General features: G+C 39.5%; 1 protein-coding gene across 1 annotated transcript in view; it reads right to left on the bottom strand.

The window, feature by feature from the left end:
• DPYD (dihydropyrimidine dehydrogenase) overlaps positions 1 to 19,263 on the bottom strand; it is a 326,068-nt gene extending 306,805 nt beyond the window's left edge. Inside the window, exon 1 of the mRNA XM_057373372.1 lies at positions 19,151 to 19,263. Within this exon, the coding sequence (XP_057229355.1) occupies positions 19,151 to 19,189 (39 nt within the window). The 5' untranslated portion in view covers positions 19,190 to 19,263. The remainder of the gene's footprint in view (positions 1 to 19,150) is intronic.
• Positions 19,264 to 19,388: the final 125 nt, after the last annotated feature.

Raw genomic sequence — 19,388 nt, 5'->3', positions numbered from 1 at the left:
CTCACCTATTCAAAWATTCTACCTGCAAACAACATAGCCCAACACAGTAACTCCCAGCTTGCCTGAAGCACAAAGAGACAAATAGCGGGGTACAACATTCAAAAACATATAAASTATTTAGCAGCCTACATGCTGCTGACTTCCAGAATGAGTTAGAGAGTGTTATTGGATGTGCCTCTGCAATTCCAGCAGTAAAGACTCTGCTCCAGTTCAGGGTGTTCCCAGATGAGTACCTCAGGCAAGATGTGGCAACAAAATGCRTTCACTGGTGGCTTATGCCAATTTTGCCCTTAATTAAAACAGAGCAGGGACATCCACATAAGGAATATCTCAGTGGATACTTGAATTTCTCAGGATGATCAGAGTCAACTGTCAAAGCATTATTTGACTGTTGAGTGCCCAAATCACCCAGGCTGGGCAGTAGTTTCTGAATCACATACAAACTTGAACAAAATTTTGTCTACTCTCTTTTGTAATTGCCTAATGCTTGGCCATGAATATTATAATTATTTTAGCAAACTGAAATGAATTGCAAATTTCTAGCAATAAACTGTAACAGATGTACTCCACTGGGTACAGCACCAGTTGGTTTAAAACATGGAACAAATGGTGGGGCAAGCCAAGGACGGAAGAATCCCCATATGTTTGCTCCTGTTGGAATTCTGCAGCAGGAGCATGGCTCCAAGCGCAACAGTTGCAGAAATCCAAAAGGACTACGTAGCACAGCATGTCCCAGAATTAAATCTGAAATAAAACTGGCACAGAAAATACTAAATCACATATACAATATAAAAATTGCTTTTATTCCCACTACCTAAATAATATACTACCTGTCTAAATCTCAGCTTGCTGACCAAAGTGGCTACTCTAGCTAGAGGTCCCTGGTGTTTAAGAGCAACTTGGAAGTTAACTGCTTAAATGGGAAAATAATGTAAATGCTCTTGGGTCAGTTGAACTGTCAGAAATTAAATTAGTGAGGGTGTTTTCTTCCTATTCATTTCAGTTCCCTGGTTTGCTTTTCACAGCTTAGGGCTAGTCGGACATTTAGTAAATTTRGCAAATAAATTCAGATAGGTCAGCCAGTAAATGGAAAATTACTGATAAGAAAGTTCTAGAGTGAGTATTGCAAATAACAATGAATACACACAACTAGACAAAAATAAAGCCCCTGGACATGCAAGAAAGGAAACCTGAGATCTCCAGTCTCTCAGATACATTGGTCATCTGAGCAGGGGAGAGTTCATTGGTGAGGGGAGTTATTTGGGTGTCTGCAATCTTGCTTGTCTGAATCCCATGCTTATTCTGCTACATTAATTCTCATTCTTGTCAGATGAGCTGTTGTTTGATCTCCCCAGATGCTGAAAGGGCAAGACTCAAGTTCCCCAACAGAGGATGCGGGTGCATAATACATCCTTTTTCAAAGTACTACAAACTTTGGATTTCACATTAAGATGCTACTTGTATAGTAATGCAGAACCTATGAATTATCTCTTTACAGTTTTACATAAATTACCCCATTTRTTTCATTAATAGTAGGTATCAATCCATTATCATTAATGGCTGCAAATCAGATCATAAGGATGCTGTATTTCTGTAGAAATCTGTTGAGGTATTCTGATGAAGAAAGAGTGGGGCTGTGAGTAAGGACATGGAAGTGAATTCAGCCCATGCTGAGCTGGTGACTTGTGGCACAGAAGCACAACACGCACTGGCGAGTTAAACTTGCAGCTTTGCACAGCACTGATGATTATGGGCACCACCAAAGCATTATACTTTCTTTCACTGTTTCCATAGATTAATTTGAAAACTTCACATTGGGAAAAAAGCCAAGTGGCCTGTCTCYGTGGAATGCAACTCAAATATATTTTGCAGATGACTCCCCCAAATATAATTACCTTAAGGAATTCCTTTAATAATAACCCATGACAATGACTTCTTTAAGGTCTTTTAAAAGACAACAATTATAATGAGCTACAAAATATAGAAGAATGGTTCAATTTCTGAATACATCCTGTTCTAGAAAGGAACATATTTGTTACATCTAATAGATATTGATTTAGGTTGCAAGTATCTTAAAAATGCAATAAACTACTCATGCGTAATATATATTGAGAATGACTAGCGTATATAAGTCATAGTTTTTAAATTTTGAGAATTTAGTGATAGATGGTTATGTTGATCTGTGCCAACAGCAACATAACTTCTGAGATTAAACTTACCATAAGCTATTCATTAGATGTTTATTGCTTAGCTTCAATTTTAAATGGTATGATTAAGAAGTCTACACACAAAATACTAGCTCTAATTTTCACTATCATCTATTAATGAAAAGGCTGTAAAAGTTTTAAAACAGCATGTTATATCACAGTGAGTAATTTATCAGGAATTTGAATTAATATTACTCCAAGTAAGTGATTTCAAAGCAGTCATCCAGGATAGGATGCACTCTCCAGTTGGGAGTCCTGTCTGATACAGCACTTTCAGGTAAATCAAGAGAGGTTTGGCACATACTCTGCAGTGACACAACATAAATTTCTAAAGACATTTAATTTTGCTTTTAATTTCATTAAAAGTGTTACACACTTTTTATTCTCATCTCATAAAGCCACTCTTTTCCTGAAATCAGAAGAAACTATTYCAATTTAATATGATTCTTAATTAAATGCATCTTCAGCAAAATAAAGTTATAGAAGAACTGTGCTCATTGGGAATGCTCCAAAGACAGTGGGGACGGCGGGGCAGGCAAAGATCGGACATTGTTAAGAAAAAAAGTACAGTTTAAATCATAGGTGGGACCACCGTAACTTCAAGACAGTCATCAAAAAGTCACGCAAGTCTAGCAGTGTCTTTGTAAATTATATGACACTAATTCAAACTGGAAGCTTTTCTTTCAAGCACTATGTTGTGAAATCTTTGGCTTTTTTTTTCCTCCCCTAAAGTAACAACCTCAGCAAGCTGTTCTGCTTATGTGGACTTTACCTCTCATTCAAAACAATAAATTTGGAAAAGATTAAATAGTTACAGATTACTCTTCTGGAAAGCCTGCTACTGAAACCACTGAGTTGCACCAAGAGAACTTAGTCCTTTGTAATCCTCACCTTTGTTACTGTTCAATCAAAACCAGAATAAGGAACAGAAAGACCTATCCTCAGGCTCTCTCAAAGGTTGTGATATTAAAACTGTGTAAGCTTCTTAAAAAGACAAAGTAAAATTTGCTTGTTTCATGGATTCTGTCCACTTCCTGTAGCTTGCTGGGGAAGTTTCTCATGAACAGCCCCAAAACACCTGCTGAAAGTCACCACAGATCAGTACGTGTAYGGTCACAGTGAAGCTGCAGAAAATGCTACAGTTAACATGCAGACTGTGATTGTGGGCATAAAACATGGTCCCATGTGTCAGTCTCTTTGTTTCAGCATTCAGCACATTTCCCTGCAATACACAGGTTATATCCTGATTTACTCCAGTTGCTTCACAGAGCCTCTTCAGCTAAACACTTTTATATACATCAATTAAAATTCGGGAGTAGGCTAAGCATGCTAGGGAAAGCATGCGGAGAGCAATTTAACCCACCCCATTCCATTAATCTACCCAATTTCCTTTAAAAGAGTTGTAATCTCCCTCACAGCAAGTAACATTAAATGTATTGTGAGATACATATGTTCACCAAGTGAACACAATGAGAACATATTTATTTTTTCTAAGAGAAATGAGCATACTAAACAATTAATTCCAAAGCTATGCAAGTGTTAATTCACTGACAGAAACAAATACCTGGGGTTTTTCCACTAACATTTTCTAGTATATCTGAATATGAAACTAATTTTATAATTGTTTTTCAGTGAAAGGCCATAGAACTCAAAAGTATTTGTTTACATGAGGTTAAATGACCCACAATAAAGAACCATGTTGAAAAATTGTGTCAGTGAAGAAGATGACCRAGGCATGAAAACCTATTATAACTTATTTGAGTTGCCTAATTCATATTTTACTTCTCACATCCACCGCACTTCTTGGAAAGCTGCATAAAGCACTGACATATGTAGGACTTTACACACCATGTAAAGTTCCCATTACACATGAAATGTTCACTACCAAATCAGCAAGAGTAAGTTCAAGTCACAGAAGAGTTTGTAACACTAGAAGAYAAACACAAGTTTTCAAAAAATAAGTATCTATGGTATCATGTCTTCCCAAAGCTAGCTCTGTGTTATTTTCTATTATTGAAAGAACATAGGACAATGTTGTGGATATCTCCCACCTGCTTATTTATGACAAAATAGCTCATAAATTGTGTCCAATGTGTCAAATACTATTGCATTTGATATTATTGTTATACTTGTGTCAAACGTGTATTTCCTTACTGAAGATCAGAACTGATGAGAACCTTTACAAACRATTTATGTAACCTGGTTGATCATGTATCTTAGGAATTCATGCAAAAATTTCAAAAAGGTGAAAAGACTGTGCTTTCACAGTAGTTCAGGCCTGGTTTAATTGTGAGGCAGCGAGGGCCTGAGAAAGCTTGATGAAATGCAAAATGAGCACAAATGTCAGTCAAGGCAAGAATGTGGTCAGCCTTTGGAAAATCCAAGGGAAATGCCCAAGGAATGATTTTTGTATATTACTAGATACGTTTTGTGTTACCGAGACAAACAGATGCACACGTGAGCAAAGTCACAAGCTGACTGTGAACATATTTTATTCCAAAATATCACCATGTGACCCTCTCACTTCCTTTAGTAACAATAAATTCTCCAGGTGGCCCCTGTCCATGCCTGAAAACCGGCCCTTTACACCATTATGATATCTACAAACCAGGACCCAAGGTCCAGCGAGTTGGAAGATGGGGCTCCACTGCTTTGAAGAGACAACCAGCCCATGAACCAGTGCCAGAAGAGCAGAAGCACTGCAGCCCCTGTGAGACAGGGATGGAGAAGCCAAYGTGCTCAAGGGACTGACCCTGAAACCTGGTGTGCATATGGGCAGGGGGAGCTCAAACGCAGCTGGACAAAGATYCAACTTTTAATCACAAGACAAATTTCTTCTTCAAGCCACACAAGCTCATAGTTTCAAAAAAGCACAAGAATTAAGGCCAATGGATGAWCTAGTGATAAGCATATGTTACCTGGACACTGCCAGCTCTTAAACACTGTATCTTTATATTTCTTCATAGCTACGGATTTCCCTGAGACWAACTGCTGACAGGAGAAGAAACACTTTTCTGGTTTCTTCCACTCCTTGCATAGCCTCTAGTATTTTGAGAAAGACAATTTACCCCGTGACACCCTCACAGCATCCCAGTATCCTACAGGTGTAGTCCTAGATCCACTACTAGCTACTTAGAGAGTGGGATTTTCAGTTTTACCACTACCAATTTTCTTGGTCCACAGATTTCCCTGCAATATGTAAATACTGTGTCTTAACAAAATGAGCAGCTCTCTAAATCACTCCCACAAAAGTCGGGAAAGTCCTAGTTATGAATAKGTCTATGTTAACAAAAGTGTGTTATACCTCATGCACTTTCTGTTACATAAACRAAGTTAATGCATTACACATTAACAAAGTAGCAAAATTACACAACCCCAAACATGGTTTACATAATCTTGCTGTTACCTTAACTGTCAGATTTAGAGCTTGATTTCTCTAACTCAGCAATGCGTTTGTGCTAGGTATGACTGTAAATTCTAAAAGGTTTATTAAAATGAAACCCAARAAGTGTTTATGCTTCCCATAGATACCAACCACTCTCCTCTGTGGRAAGAGCTCTGGGTGGTAAATTACGCTCTGGAAACACTGCATGCTACCTCCTTGACACAACTCATCTCTGCAGAAGCACCTTGACCCTTAGGGAGAAAATAAAAGCAAATGCTCACCCTCTGGGCTTTACTTAAGTATCCAAGTAGTACCCCACCAGTGAATTACTCATGCATTTAACAGAAGCATATATTCATCAAAATCATATACCCTAAAGCAGGCTCAAACTTCACCACACCACAAGATCAGTTCTGAGGCTTCTCCARGGACACCCTACTCTGTGATAAGACATGTTTTCACACTATAAACAAAACACCACATACAAAAATCTTGGCCCCTGCAGAGCAAATTCAGAGAAGATGTAGCTGAGCACAGTTCTGGTTAATTTACTCAGCATTGAATTCACTATATGTATTCATTTGGTTGAATAAAACATTACTTAATTTACAGCCTTTAAAGGTAGAAAATTTTAAAATTTTGTGCAGCTATCCTCCTACACATACAGTTAACACTTTAATAATCTTTCTTTCTAACTGGACAATCTTTAATCATCCAACCAATTGGCTAAGTGCAAAAAGAGCAACTCATGTCACAGCCTTGATTCTTAGCCTCACGACTGCTGTCACTTTAGAAGTAAGCCCATACCTGCCCTCCAGTCTGTGATACCCACTAGACCCAAAAAAACATCTTTCTTCTTTACAAATCAAAACTTGAAGCTTCAGAAAAATATTAGGCTTGCATCACAGGTATATCACAACWTTTTGGTTTCCTCAGTATAAAACTGATCTACGTCTCAAATGCTTGCACSTTAAATTCCTCTGTTGCGTGAGGAATACACATGTTATTGGTAACTGCTCACTCAGTCTTTATTGCAAGGATCACACACATACATTTACATGTGTCACTTGTATTTTTCTACAAGGCAAACAGWTCACAAGACAAAGCAAGCTCAGTTGCCTTTGAAAATGAACTTTGTCAGAACCAAAAAAAAGGCCATTGTATCCCCATAACTGAACCTGTGAACTGGACCCTCGATTGTATTTGCTTAAGCAAATTTGGATTAGAGACACCTGTGTTAAAGTGAATGCTCTACTAGCTTTTGATCATTGGAGAGAAATTAGCAAAGTTAATACCGTTTAAGTTTAATCATTGGCAAAATCAGCAGAACTAATTTTAGCTGAGCAAAGCAATGTTCTGAAAACGTTGTTAAAAGGTGATTTTCAAAATCCAATAAATGAACTTGAAATGAAAGGATGAGGGTAACAATATACATCCAAACSATCTAGTACATTCAGTGCTTGAAACAAATGTGAACATTTGTACTTGTTCCAAGAACATGCCAACTATCTATCAGTACTGAGTTTCTAAATCTGTTSCGACATGAAGAAGTAACAAGTAAACCTACCTTTTTGCAACTAGTGTGCAAACGTCTACAGAAATTTCACCAGCAACTGTTTAATACAATGGTAAAATGCAAAACTGACAATTAAGACTACTGATTTTTTACTAACTTTGTGTGCACACCAGAGCATCCTAATTAAAAAAAAATAAAAATTAACATGCAGAAATAAAATGGAAATGTGAAGGATTTGTTAACTGCATCCTTCAAACAGTAAGGTTTTGATGTGTGGAGTTGTATTTTAAAGTATTACTAAGTGTCTGATAATTGAAAAAGAACAAACCCACAGCTAATTCTCAAGCAAAAAAAACCGACAGCCCATGCAAGTAAGGCAAGAGGAAACTGTTGCCAGTTTCTCCTTTTTGTTTTAAAATGTCATTGTCTTCTTTAGCAAAAGCACACAGTGAAATTGACACCTTTAAGCAAAGAAACACCACATTCTGTAAGTATATAGGGAATCACATATTATAGAGGACTGTGGAACACACGTGGATAATATGAAATATAAAAAAACCCTTGGAGTTCTTCACTCTTACAATTTTGATTTTCAAATCTTATTGACATTAAATACTGATGAATGTGTGGGATGGAGGCAGAGGCAATACTCTTAAAAAATAAAATAATGAGATAAGGCTGCCCAATCTAGAAACATGCCAGCAAACATTTGGATTCTGATCTATTATACTTTGTCCCATGCTYATAGAGAAAACTTACTTTTAAACACTTTATAAAGAGTGTTGCATCTAGTAGCATTATTTTTCAATTCTTTTAGTTATTAAGCAGAATTGAATYTCTGCTGTGAAATCTCTGAAAACAGAATACTATTTCTATCATTCATAATGTTYTCTAAGATTATAGTGAAGTAACTCTCCTAGAAACGTAATGATTCTAAGGCTATGGATTTTAAGCTGCATCAAAATCGAAGTATTGGCCTTTTGAAAAAATAAAATTCCCATCTTGCTGCAGGTGAAAGTTCTCTTTCAACATACATGACCAAAAAGCTATCATTCACTTARGATGAAAATATTTTAAAACCATTTTTTCTCAAGACAACTGCATCCCTTTCTTTGCAAGCAGAAGCACATAACTGCAGAGCAACAGAAAAAGCTAGACAGAAGTAACATTGTTTAGAAACAACGCAAAGAAAAAGTACCCAGGTAACTCTTCTGTAAGTACCATTGTCCCGCATTTCTGTGCCTCATAAGCAATGTGGATTTAGTCTTCACCTCATAGAATGGTTTAGGTTGGAAGGGATCTTGAAGCTCATCTAATTCCAGTGCCCCTCCTATGGGCAGGGACATCTTCTACTAGACCAGGTTGCTCAAGCTCCATCCAGCCTGGCCTTGAACACTGCCAGGAATGAGGCATCCACAGCTCCTCTGGGCAATCTGCTCCAGTGTCTCACCCACTCACAGTATAGAATTTCTTCCAAACATCTAAGATAAACCCACTTCCTTTCAGTTTAAAGCCAATCCCTCTTGTCCTACCACTACATGTCCTTGTTAAAAAAAAAAAAAAAGAGAAAAAAAAAAAAAAAAGTCCCTCTCCAGTTTTCTTGTAGGCCTCCTTTAGGTACCAGAAATCTGCTCTAAGGTCTCTCCTGAGCCTTCTCTTCTGATCAACCCCAATTCTCTCAGACTGTCTTCAGACGAGAGGAACTGAAGCCCTCTGATCATTTCTCTGGCTCTTTTCCGGACTCCCTCTAGAACATCCATATCTTTTCTGTGTTAGTTGAACAGATTCGCTGTTCAGCTAATATTATAAAAGTAAATCAGAGCACAAACATGGCACAAACGCTGCTCCAACACTGAAACATTTTTAGCCCAACTCTCAAGACTTCTTACATATTTTTCACTAAGGGCTTATTGATTAAGTGCACAAAGAACATTATACTGGGAGTTTAAAATTATCTAACTTTGCTTTTGTGCTAATACTTCTCGTGGTTCCTAAATCAATCCATCTTATCTCCTCACCTGGTGCCAAGATTTAGCAGCATGCAAGCTATTCAACTTTACTTCAGAAGCAGCTCTTATTCTATTGTCTTCCAGAAATTATTTCTTATCATACCCTACTCCAACAGAAGAGTACTGGCTCTTCAGCATAGTATTGGCTACTGTTGACTACTGACACCTTTACTCAGACTATAGATATTTTGAGAAGAGACAATACTTTCATTTTTTCTGTTCTGTATTCATTTTATTTCTACATTTCATCACCAGCATTCTAGAACAGCTTCTTGTTGTGGTTATCTTATTTCCTTTTTTTTTTTCTCCCAACTCTTTTGTCAGTTTCTCACTTCCATCTGTTTTGAAAAGCGATGTTGGTGCTTACTAAAAATCTTTCAAATTTTGCATTTTCAATTGGAACTGAAAAAAGGGCAATATCAAACACAGCTTTAAAATGGAAGCAGAATGAGTCTGGCAACCACGTYTAATCTCCCATCTCGTGTTCTTGTAGCAAACACACATGTCCACACRCAGGTGTGTGTATGAATTTGCACAAGCCTACTTTGTCCCTCTGATTCTTAAGCTTGTTGAGATTAACAGAGAAGTTCATTTTAGCACAGATGAACAAATTTGTTAMGGCTAAAATCAGATCTCATATTCACCTGTAATTATATTCCRAAATATTACACTACACTACACATGGTATTTTGGATGCAGATGCTCACACCAATTACTGGTAACAATCCATGAGARTTAGTACACAGACCTAACCAGGCACACCAAGAAGAACCGCAGGCTCTAAYTGCACCGATACAAAACCAAGGAAAATCTGGTACTCATTCCCACTTTTTTGCCCAGAATGGTAAATCAACAGTATTCTTCAATACTGATTTAATTTAGAATTAAGAGTTTTCCTTAATGTGATGGCTACACCCTCTCACAAACCTAATTTTTAACCTTAAAATGCGACATAATATGAAAACTGCTGACATAAATAATTGAGTGTTTTATTATAAATAGAACGCTTGAAGTTATTTTTAAAATGTCTCATAAATCCACATTAAGTCTACTTTATTGATTTCAGAAAAGTTTATTTTATTTTCATAGTCATAGTCYATGATCTGTGCACTTAAGAAAAACCACTTTTTTCAGTTTTAACTGTCATTGAAATATCCTTCATTTCAAAGATATCAAGAAATTATCACTATTCACTTTCAATACAAAGCCTCTTACATTTCAGCTGTCATTTTCAAAAAATCATACTGAAAATAGTGTTTCTAAGCAGAGTTCAGATGCAGTGTAATAAGTAATAATTTCATCAATTAGCAGTATTCAGCATCCACTGAGAGTTCTCTCACTATTATTTTATTCATAGAGTCCTTTGTGGAAGTAGCATACTAAAAAGATCCATTTATCCTTCAAGGTTTTTCATAAATGTGTCATACATCTTAGAAAACAATTGGTTATTATTCTCGCTCAATCTAAATAACTATAATAACTTCCAGGTGTAAAACCTCTCTTTATACTTCCAATCTTCTTTTCTCCCATTATGGGTCTACATTTTTAATAACCTATTCTAACACTTCTACCTACTTTCACAAATGAATTCTGGAGTTTTGCATGGATGCTAGACATGCCTGGATGGAAGGGTGGYCAGCTTATTCTTAAGAGCAGAATAGAGTTGGGTTTCATAGAATGCCCTTCACAATCAAGGAAAACCCAAGCATTTTATAATGAGCACGATGCTAGTATAGATGCTAACAGTGCAATGGCTGTACAAGAAAATGCTGTGATTATTAAAATCAGCAAGAGCTTGCTTGTAGTGCATATTTTATTTCTCCTTCCCCCTAGATCACTCCACATATTTATCAGCATTTTTTTCCTCACTCAGAAGCATGTCCTGCCTTCTGCCCTTTCATCTCAAGATTGCAAAGGGCTCCCTTTAGAGAACCATCTTCTCATCCCTCAATCGACTGACAGAGATGCAATTGGGCAGTAGGAGGACCACTCTCAAGGCTGGGTAGACAGCCCTGTGCAGAGTGCCCAACACAACAAAACATCCCAGTCTTAGGAAATATGCATCTCCTACCCAGCAGCCGGATTCATTCCCTCCACATTGGCCAAATATCTTGTTGACTGAGAAAACCCCAGCCAAGACAGTACATTCCACCTGAAGTTTAAATTTAAATAAGGCCTCTCAGAGCACAGTTAACAAAAGCAGCAAGGTAAGTGTGCAGCAATATATTAATAAATAAACTAGGTACCACAACACCCTCTCTGAAAATGCACAGAGTCCAGTCTCCATGATAAACATACATCTAATGACATTGACTGTGTAACTAATATTTGAAAGAAGAGGGTCCTTAGGAAGAACATATTAACTACCATCAAACTYTCAATGTTTTCTACTTTGTACAGTCTCACAGTGGTTTGCACAGGTGCATCCATGAAAAAACCCCACACATCCCCACAAGACATGTAAATCAGACGGGTTGGCTGCCTGGACACTTTGCTCCTTAACTACATGTATAATTGTTTTTGAACCTGAAATTAAAATGTCAGAAAGTGCCATGATTGCCTTTAACTGATGAGTACCATCCCATCTAAATGGAAATATTTAGATTCATCACCTAGATACCATTTTAATTTGCTTCCAAATAAGTCACAGGCAAGCATGTCTGCCTTCTCCCATTTGCACTGTTGGTGTCAAGTTGAACTGGAAAGGCCAACCATTTCAATGAACTAAAATAAACGTAATTTTAAGGTCAAGTCACTTGTAACACTTCAGGCAGCAAATGTCATACTGGAAATAAAATTGAACCTTGGCTTGAGCAGAGATGAAAGGTTTGGCATTTCAAGGACTTCATTGTGTTTATCACTTTAAATCTACAAATTAAATACCAACATCACATACATTAATATTTATCAAACTAATAATGCTTTCTGAAATTATACCTTAAATACTGGAAGCATTATTAAAAACAAAATAGTTTAATAGGTGGGCTTACTCTTAATTCAAATGGTGAAATCTCTGCAAGGCTAGAAACACTGAAAATTCCACATTTGCTTAGGGAGGCATTTATGACCATGGTAAGAGTACAGATACTTCACAGAAGGTCTAACTATTTTGACAGAGGAAAGATGGGAAATTGTCAAACTCAGACCACAGGGTAAGAAAATAAGGATGTTGAAAAAGTTGGTTATTTCATTTGTGATTTATGATTTCAAAAATATTAAAACTATCTTACATATCTTGATCRAAATAGTCCTCAAACTTACTTGCTTCGTCATTTCCTCCTCACTTCTGTGTCTTCTACTTTTTGTTGTTAGTGTTGTTTTTTTCTAATCCTACTTGAATCCTACGCTCTTTGCCACATGCAACAGCAAAAAAAATGGGGTATTTATTATCGTTTTAAGAGTCTATGAGCAGAAAAATGGCAATTTAAACTACAGACAGAGTTTGAGTCACCTGTTATTTCATAAAAGAATATATCTGGCCAATTTAAAGGTAAAAAAGGTAAAACGTTCTTGTTTCTTAAAAGCATTATTATCAGAAGAGAAACCGAGAATTTAGCTCAATTCTTCTACTTACTTCTTTAGCTGCTTTCTTCCCCGATCACAATTTGACCTGGATATACATGACTTTTTTTTAAATTTGTTTTGAATTATGGCATTGCATATTGCATTATCGAACTGCATACAGATCAAGAGGACAAAATGCCCCCCAAGATCTGTGTAGCCAATCTCTGTTGGCACGTTTCAAAAACTGATGTTCTGCACATGCAGAGATGCCAGAGATTTACGCTGTGCTGATTTGCAAGAATTCTGCCCTTAGTATAAAAATGACAGCAAATGAAAATGAAAAGACTTTGAAAAACATGCCCACACAAACACCACCCTCTGAGCTTCTGATAAGGCATTTATGGCCAAAGGTTCCTAATCCCAAATGTTTGATTTCTTTGCCAAATCACATACTTGCCGAAGTCTCATATAAAGGCACAAATCCTGCTCTTCTCAAAGGCGACAGCACAAGGCAGGGAGCAGAGCGTGTAACACTGTACTGATGAAATAAAAAAAGGAATAGAAATCATATGCTAATAAGAGGAGGGAGGTTGCCAGGCAACCAGGGAGGGAGAGAAAGCAGTTTTTGATTTGAACTCGGTGCTGTCAAAGGGTTAGCATAGCCAGAACAAACAGGACATATTCAATCCAGTTTGTCTGCAGCCACCACAAATTTCAGCTTTTCTCAATATTTTAACTAGAGGCATGTTCCCAACTCAGAGTAACAACAGTTACTTTTSTGTTCCCTGGGTCATTTCACTGACACTAGCAAAATGGTATAGGATAAGACAGAYGTARAATTTTTCAAAGTGTTAATTTGAARAGCAGCAGGTTGTGTCTTTGGGTAGCACGAACCASGCCACGCATGTACAATGGCCAGTAGGATGGTGAGGGCCAAGCAATCTTGGGTCCGAGCAGATCCAAGTCCATCAGCTACAGCCACACCTCTCTGGGCTGCACTGAAAACTGGGCAGTCCTGCCCTGATGCTAAAACTGCACCCCTTGGAATGCATCTCAAATGCCCGCCCTGCAGTGCTGCCCTCTGGTCACAGCTGATTGGCAAAACCCTGCCTCATGGATTTCAGCTTCCTGYGCACTTGTACTTTTTTAAAAGATGTGACACTAAGCAAAGGAAAGAATAAAATTCAAGTTTAGTCTACAACATAAAATCATCATGARATTCCTTTATCTAACTAAAAGAAAATTAATTCCAGTTCCTTCTTGTTTGCAAAGTTGCTAACTGCAGTGACTACTAAGTCTCAACCACAAGAAGGGCAGGAATAGCAGTTCTTACTTGGAAGACCTTACAAAAAGAGTAAAACTCTAAGGGTGTGGAAAAAATTAGAAGTTTAACCCATAATTAACATTAAAAGTCAAAAGTTGAAAAAAAGAAAAGCACAAGTCGATTATTTTCCCTGACTATTATTTTGGAGGGCTTGACTGCCACAATCTAGCAGACTATCAGCAGTAGAGGCAAGACCATACATAATTCCTTGAGCATCAACAGGATTTGCATATAAAACATGAAAAGATAAAATATTTCATACTGAAGACTTTCCTTTCTACTTSCCAGATCAAATTTTGACCTGATGAGTAAATCATTGTTCAGTTCTCTAAGACAGACATGATAATTGTRGCCTATAATCTTCCACAAGGTCTAAGCAATCATGTTATAATTGCTGTTCTATTCAGCTAAGAGTTTATTACCAAAAAGAAAAAAACACTAAAACAATGAAAAGGGTTGAGAAATTCATTAAGCAAAAACAGCTAAACAGGAAGTTTAGTTTTCTCACTGACTGCTTGTCAAATGACCCTAAAAAGACACAGCCATCAATCTGAAACAGCCATCTGATCATCACAGCAAGCTATAAAGCAGTAGCATAAAAACATTCTACATATTAAAGCTTCGTTACGGAACTTCAAAAAAATAACAGGTATCTACAACAGAGAGAGACATTGTCATAACCGGGGGTTTTAAAAATAAAAGTTTAGCCTAGATCAAAGAAATATAGCTTCAGCTATTTAGTCACATAACCTTCGCCTAAAAGCTTTGTGAGCCATGCTGACTAGTAGAATTCCCTGCTATCTTGCTTGAGGTTTCCTGGTTTTCACAGCATTCTTTATTTTTCAACCTCTGCCCTGTTTCTCCCTGTGAGCACACCAAGCTTAGCTCTCAGACATACCTTTCTACCTGCATTTTTTCACTGTTCTCATCCATTTGCATTGGGAGAAAAAATAACCCTGACAAGTGAAACTTGCTYACCTTGATGTCATAGCCCATGCTTGGTAAAAGCTAGTAAGGATATTATTCCAGGGAATGAAGATCTGCCACTGCTATCAAACCTGCTGCTTCAAACAGTACGGAATTTGCATCTTGTACAATGATGCTTTCTCAAGGCTTAGGAGCACTTCCCAAGTGGCCCCTCCATGCAGGAGAAAGCAGAGCATGAGGAATTCTGTTCACCTGGCTGACTCTGGAACCAGCTGCASCCCTTGAGTGCAGGTGCTGTTATATCTGTACCATCAGTGAGCTGTTCAAGCAGCCTATAACCACATCCCACACTCATTAGGGCCTTCAGACAACTTGCTGCYGAAGGAACTTAAAATCAACCAACACGTGCCTGCTGAGCATCGAAGAACTCCTGGAGCCTCTGATGTTCTCACAAAGCTCAGCATCCAAGGAGCACAGGCTGACCCTTGAGAAACATTCCTCTGAACCCTGAAGTAACACCAAACACAGCTACTTGGATGAATTTTATAACTTTTCAACTAAAAATATGCAATTTAAAAGCCATTTATACTTTGTGAAGAGAAAGCGTGACACAGTTATAGCGACAACGTTTATTGCATTATAAGTGAAAGTGAAACAAATTTACCCTGATAGTTCTCATACAATTCCCAACCTGCAATTTCAGAACATGGCTCTAGCCCCTCACACCTTTCATCTTATTCTCACAAGTCAGGCATCAGAGCTGGGGTGGAAACAGCTGTGACAGCATTTTAGATACACAGCTGCTGGTCCAGCAGGGAATCACCCAACCATCAACACCCAATTCYCCTTTAAACATATGCAACAAATGATTCAGAAGGAAGTACAGTTCTGCCTACCTGCTATAAGAACGATAATGCTGTYTCACACCAAGTTGTGAGGGGGATGGTTTGATTTCCTGTGAATGTTTGAGGTTCGTGACAGCTGTGGCAATGCAMCTGCTCTGAAAAAAACCCTAATAAGGAAGGCTGGGAGACCTACTCTTCTCAGCAGCTGCAGTCTGGATGGCAAARAGCTAGAAAGTACCCACTACCCAAACATCACCAAGTGAAATGAMAAGAGACTGCAAAGAAACACTGGAATGCAGTCAGGAAAACACTGCACACAGAGAACAACACTAAACAATGTCAYTCAAGATTCTAGCCAACATTTAATCGTTTTGCAATTTGTTAATTTCCAAGGACTTGATTTGATAAGTTTAACTCTTCGAAGAATCTTGAAGATTGCGGGATCTAATTATATACAGTTTACACTCAATGGTAGTCAGGAATCAGGTGAAGTAAAAGAGAAGGCAAAAGAATGGAAGACTTTCCCAGAGTATCATTGGGAAATTTACATGAAATCTGTAAACACTCTCTGGAGCTTGAATGTACATTTAACTGTTTCACATTACGAGTTAGAAAGGGAATGCTGCCCTCATAGTGTAAATTACAAAAGTTTTTGTAAAGACTTAGAGAGATAATACAAAAAAATCCAAGGCAAGTTCTCATACCATAAATCCAGGGTAGGTACTTTCACTTGTAGTTATTTTTAAACAAGTTTTCTTTCCTTTTGCTTAGACTATCTGCATCCAAGGAATATTAGCAAACTTYGACAGTTGACTGTATTTTAAAAAAGGCAGTGTTTGGGGTTTGTGGAGTTGTCAATAGTTGGGGGAGGGAGTTGTTTTGTTTTGGTATTTCGGCTGTTGCTTTTGTTTTAGTATTATAAAAATAAAATAGAGTGCTCTGATTTAAAATATATGTCAATCACAACATGCCTGGTCTTCCACAGTTTGGGAAGCAGGTTTTTAGAACACAACTACCTACATAATTTATTTACTTCTTTAGTTAGGTCTAGAGACTGAAGCTGCTGGCTAAGCCAAACAAGGGAGACAAGATTCCTCAAGGACAGTTTCCTGGGATTTTGTTTTTGTAAAATAACTGGAAGAACCAGCTGTGATTTTTGCTACTTCTAGCAAAGATTCTTGGCTCTTCTTTAACCAGTGACATGTCTTTTAATYCAGCCTTAACTATTTCAAAGACTTCAAAGATCATAGTTAAGGTTTTTTATTACATGAACTTGAGTCAAGTTTTTTATTACTTGAATTTCAGACACTAACCAYTGAGATAAGTTTCATTAAATCACTGGTTCAGTTTTTATATTGTAGCCAAGACAGTGACCAAAATATTCAAGTTGTGCTGCCACTGCTCACTTTGATAGACTCCTCCACTCAAAAATTACTGAGAGTATCTATCTCCAATGATAGTATTAGGTAACAGGCACTGCCCCTACTTCACAGGCAAAGATAAAATTCACTTTTTGAAAATGCAGTACTTCCACCTGCCCCTCCTCTCCCAAAWAATTAAGTCTGATGCAGGGAAGAAAAAAAAACAACCAACCTACCAAAAAAAAMCACCGAGGGTTGCAATGCTGCAATTAGATTATCAGTAATTACTGACATATTCATCTGGGAAGCCAAATCATACAATGTCTAAATTTATTTGAACAGATGGGGAAAGGACAATACATTTGGTTAGAAGTAGACTGCGTCGATTTTCTTGCTAATTTAAATGACTGCAGAAAACAAAAACACAGGAAGATACTGACCAAAGTTTCTGTTTGAAACCTCACAATAAAGCAGACACTAGACTTCAAAATCCATMAATTCATCTCCTAATCATGTAGTAGTGCATACTATTATCAACACAGGATCCTATCCATTATTCTTTGAATCTGGGTTATATATACATATCTAGAAACGCAAAACAATGTAATACAAGAAATATTTTGCATTAAAAATTTGAGGGAAGTACTCAAAAATCTACACAACTAAAATCAAACCTGTGCCATAGAAAAATGAAGAAAAATCCAAGATTCACTGGTCTGAAAACATTGAGCTGGTAAAAGACAGACAGTGCTGATTTCATACCACAATGCCTCCCTAATTRCCAGGAAGACTTCTGTGATAGCTCATTCTCCCCATACATTCCATGCTTTAGTTTTATCAGAGTATCTGGGACACCATTTCTGGACATTAGTCATGGTTTGAGCAGCAACTCAGCTAGGAAATGGACTGGACACAAAATCTCAATATGAAAACTAATGCTAAACTTCAGTCTCAACTGACCTAGAGGCGTGTTCAAGTTTTTGCTGTGCACATTTGTGTGTTAAGACTGGGCCCTCAACGAGCCACAATARCCCACCCTAAACTTAACATTTTACACTTCGAGGTATACCACCACAAAAAGTTGTGTCAGGCTAGAACCAGACTATCAACTACAAGTTGGTTTATCATTGCTTTTGTTTTCCTAGACCCTTCATAAATAGCTGGTTTACAGCCAGCTGTGAAGTCCTGTGGAGGGTGGCAAAACGCTACCGTGAAGCCCAGCCGTGGAACCTGGCTACCATCAGCAGGAGCTCACCACGTGCTGCTGGCCACTTTTGGTCACCCTCTACCTCAGCCCTGCCTTCCCAAGCCAGGGCTGGACCCACCCCCAGCACCCAGTATGACCTGCAGCAAAGGAAGTCATGCAAAAACCTCAAGCGCTACACGTGAGAAATACCCCCGCTGCAGAGGCTGACTCCTCCCTTCCTGCTCAGTCCTCCCCGCAGTTGTTTTGCTCCGGAGAGACTGGGTACAATCCGTGAACCCATGGTGGGACAGCGATGAGCCGAGGTCCCGGCTGGCCCATGGGCAGCTGCGGGACACTGAGCCCGAGGCCATCGGCCACRCAGCTTGACACCGTCCAGGGCTCATCATGTCACGGCCCCCGAACAGCCCTGCCCCGCAGGAACCCGGCCAGAGCCGGGAGCCCGACCTCAGCGGGCACCGGTCACACCCTGCGCTCGACTTGGCCGGGGAGTGACAGGAGGCGGCGAGGAGAGGGGAGGCGCCGGGCACCACCCCCTCACGCCCCTCGGCCGGGCCGGCCGCGCTCACCGCGCCGAGGACAGGGGCACGGCTGGAGCGGAGCGTCCGGCGCTGCCCCGGCTGCCACTGCTCGTGAGGGCTGCGCTGCCCGGGCGCCAGGACACCCCGGGTCCGGTGCTGGGGCTGCCCGCGGCCGGTCAGCACGGCACGGCACGGCACGGGGCGGCGGAAAGAGGCTCCGGGCACCGCCGGCGGGCAGCGGCGAGGCACTTCCTAACGCCGCCAAACTTTACCGGGCGGCGCCGCCGCCGGGCACAGTCCCCTCCCCGCTAGCGACAGCCGCACGTCCCGGCAGGGCGAGTGGGTACCTCAATGTCCACCGGGTCCCGGCTCAGCACACGAGCCATGGTGTCCGCACCGCCTTTCCCCGGCTCCCCGCAGTCCCGGAGTGGAAGGGAGCGGAGAGCGGAAAGAGGCGGAGCCGGCAGCCCGGGCAGCAACGCCCAGGTGGGCGGGCACCCCCCGCGCCGGGCCGGGGCCGCCCCGCCGGGCAGAGCGCCCGGGGCAAGGCCGGTGTCCCGCGGGCAGGGCAGAGCGCCCGGGGCA

Source organism: Malurus melanocephalus, unplaced genomic scaffold (assembly GCF_030028575.1).
Source record: "Malurus melanocephalus ecotype Western Australia unplaced genomic scaffold, MMel_1.1 scaffold_8, whole genome shotgun sequence".
Lineage (NCBI taxonomy): Eukaryota > Metazoa > Chordata > Aves > Passeriformes > Maluridae > Malurus > Malurus melanocephalus.
Note: the sequence above shows the minus strand (reverse complement) of the source record. Positions and strands in the feature narration are given on the sequence as shown.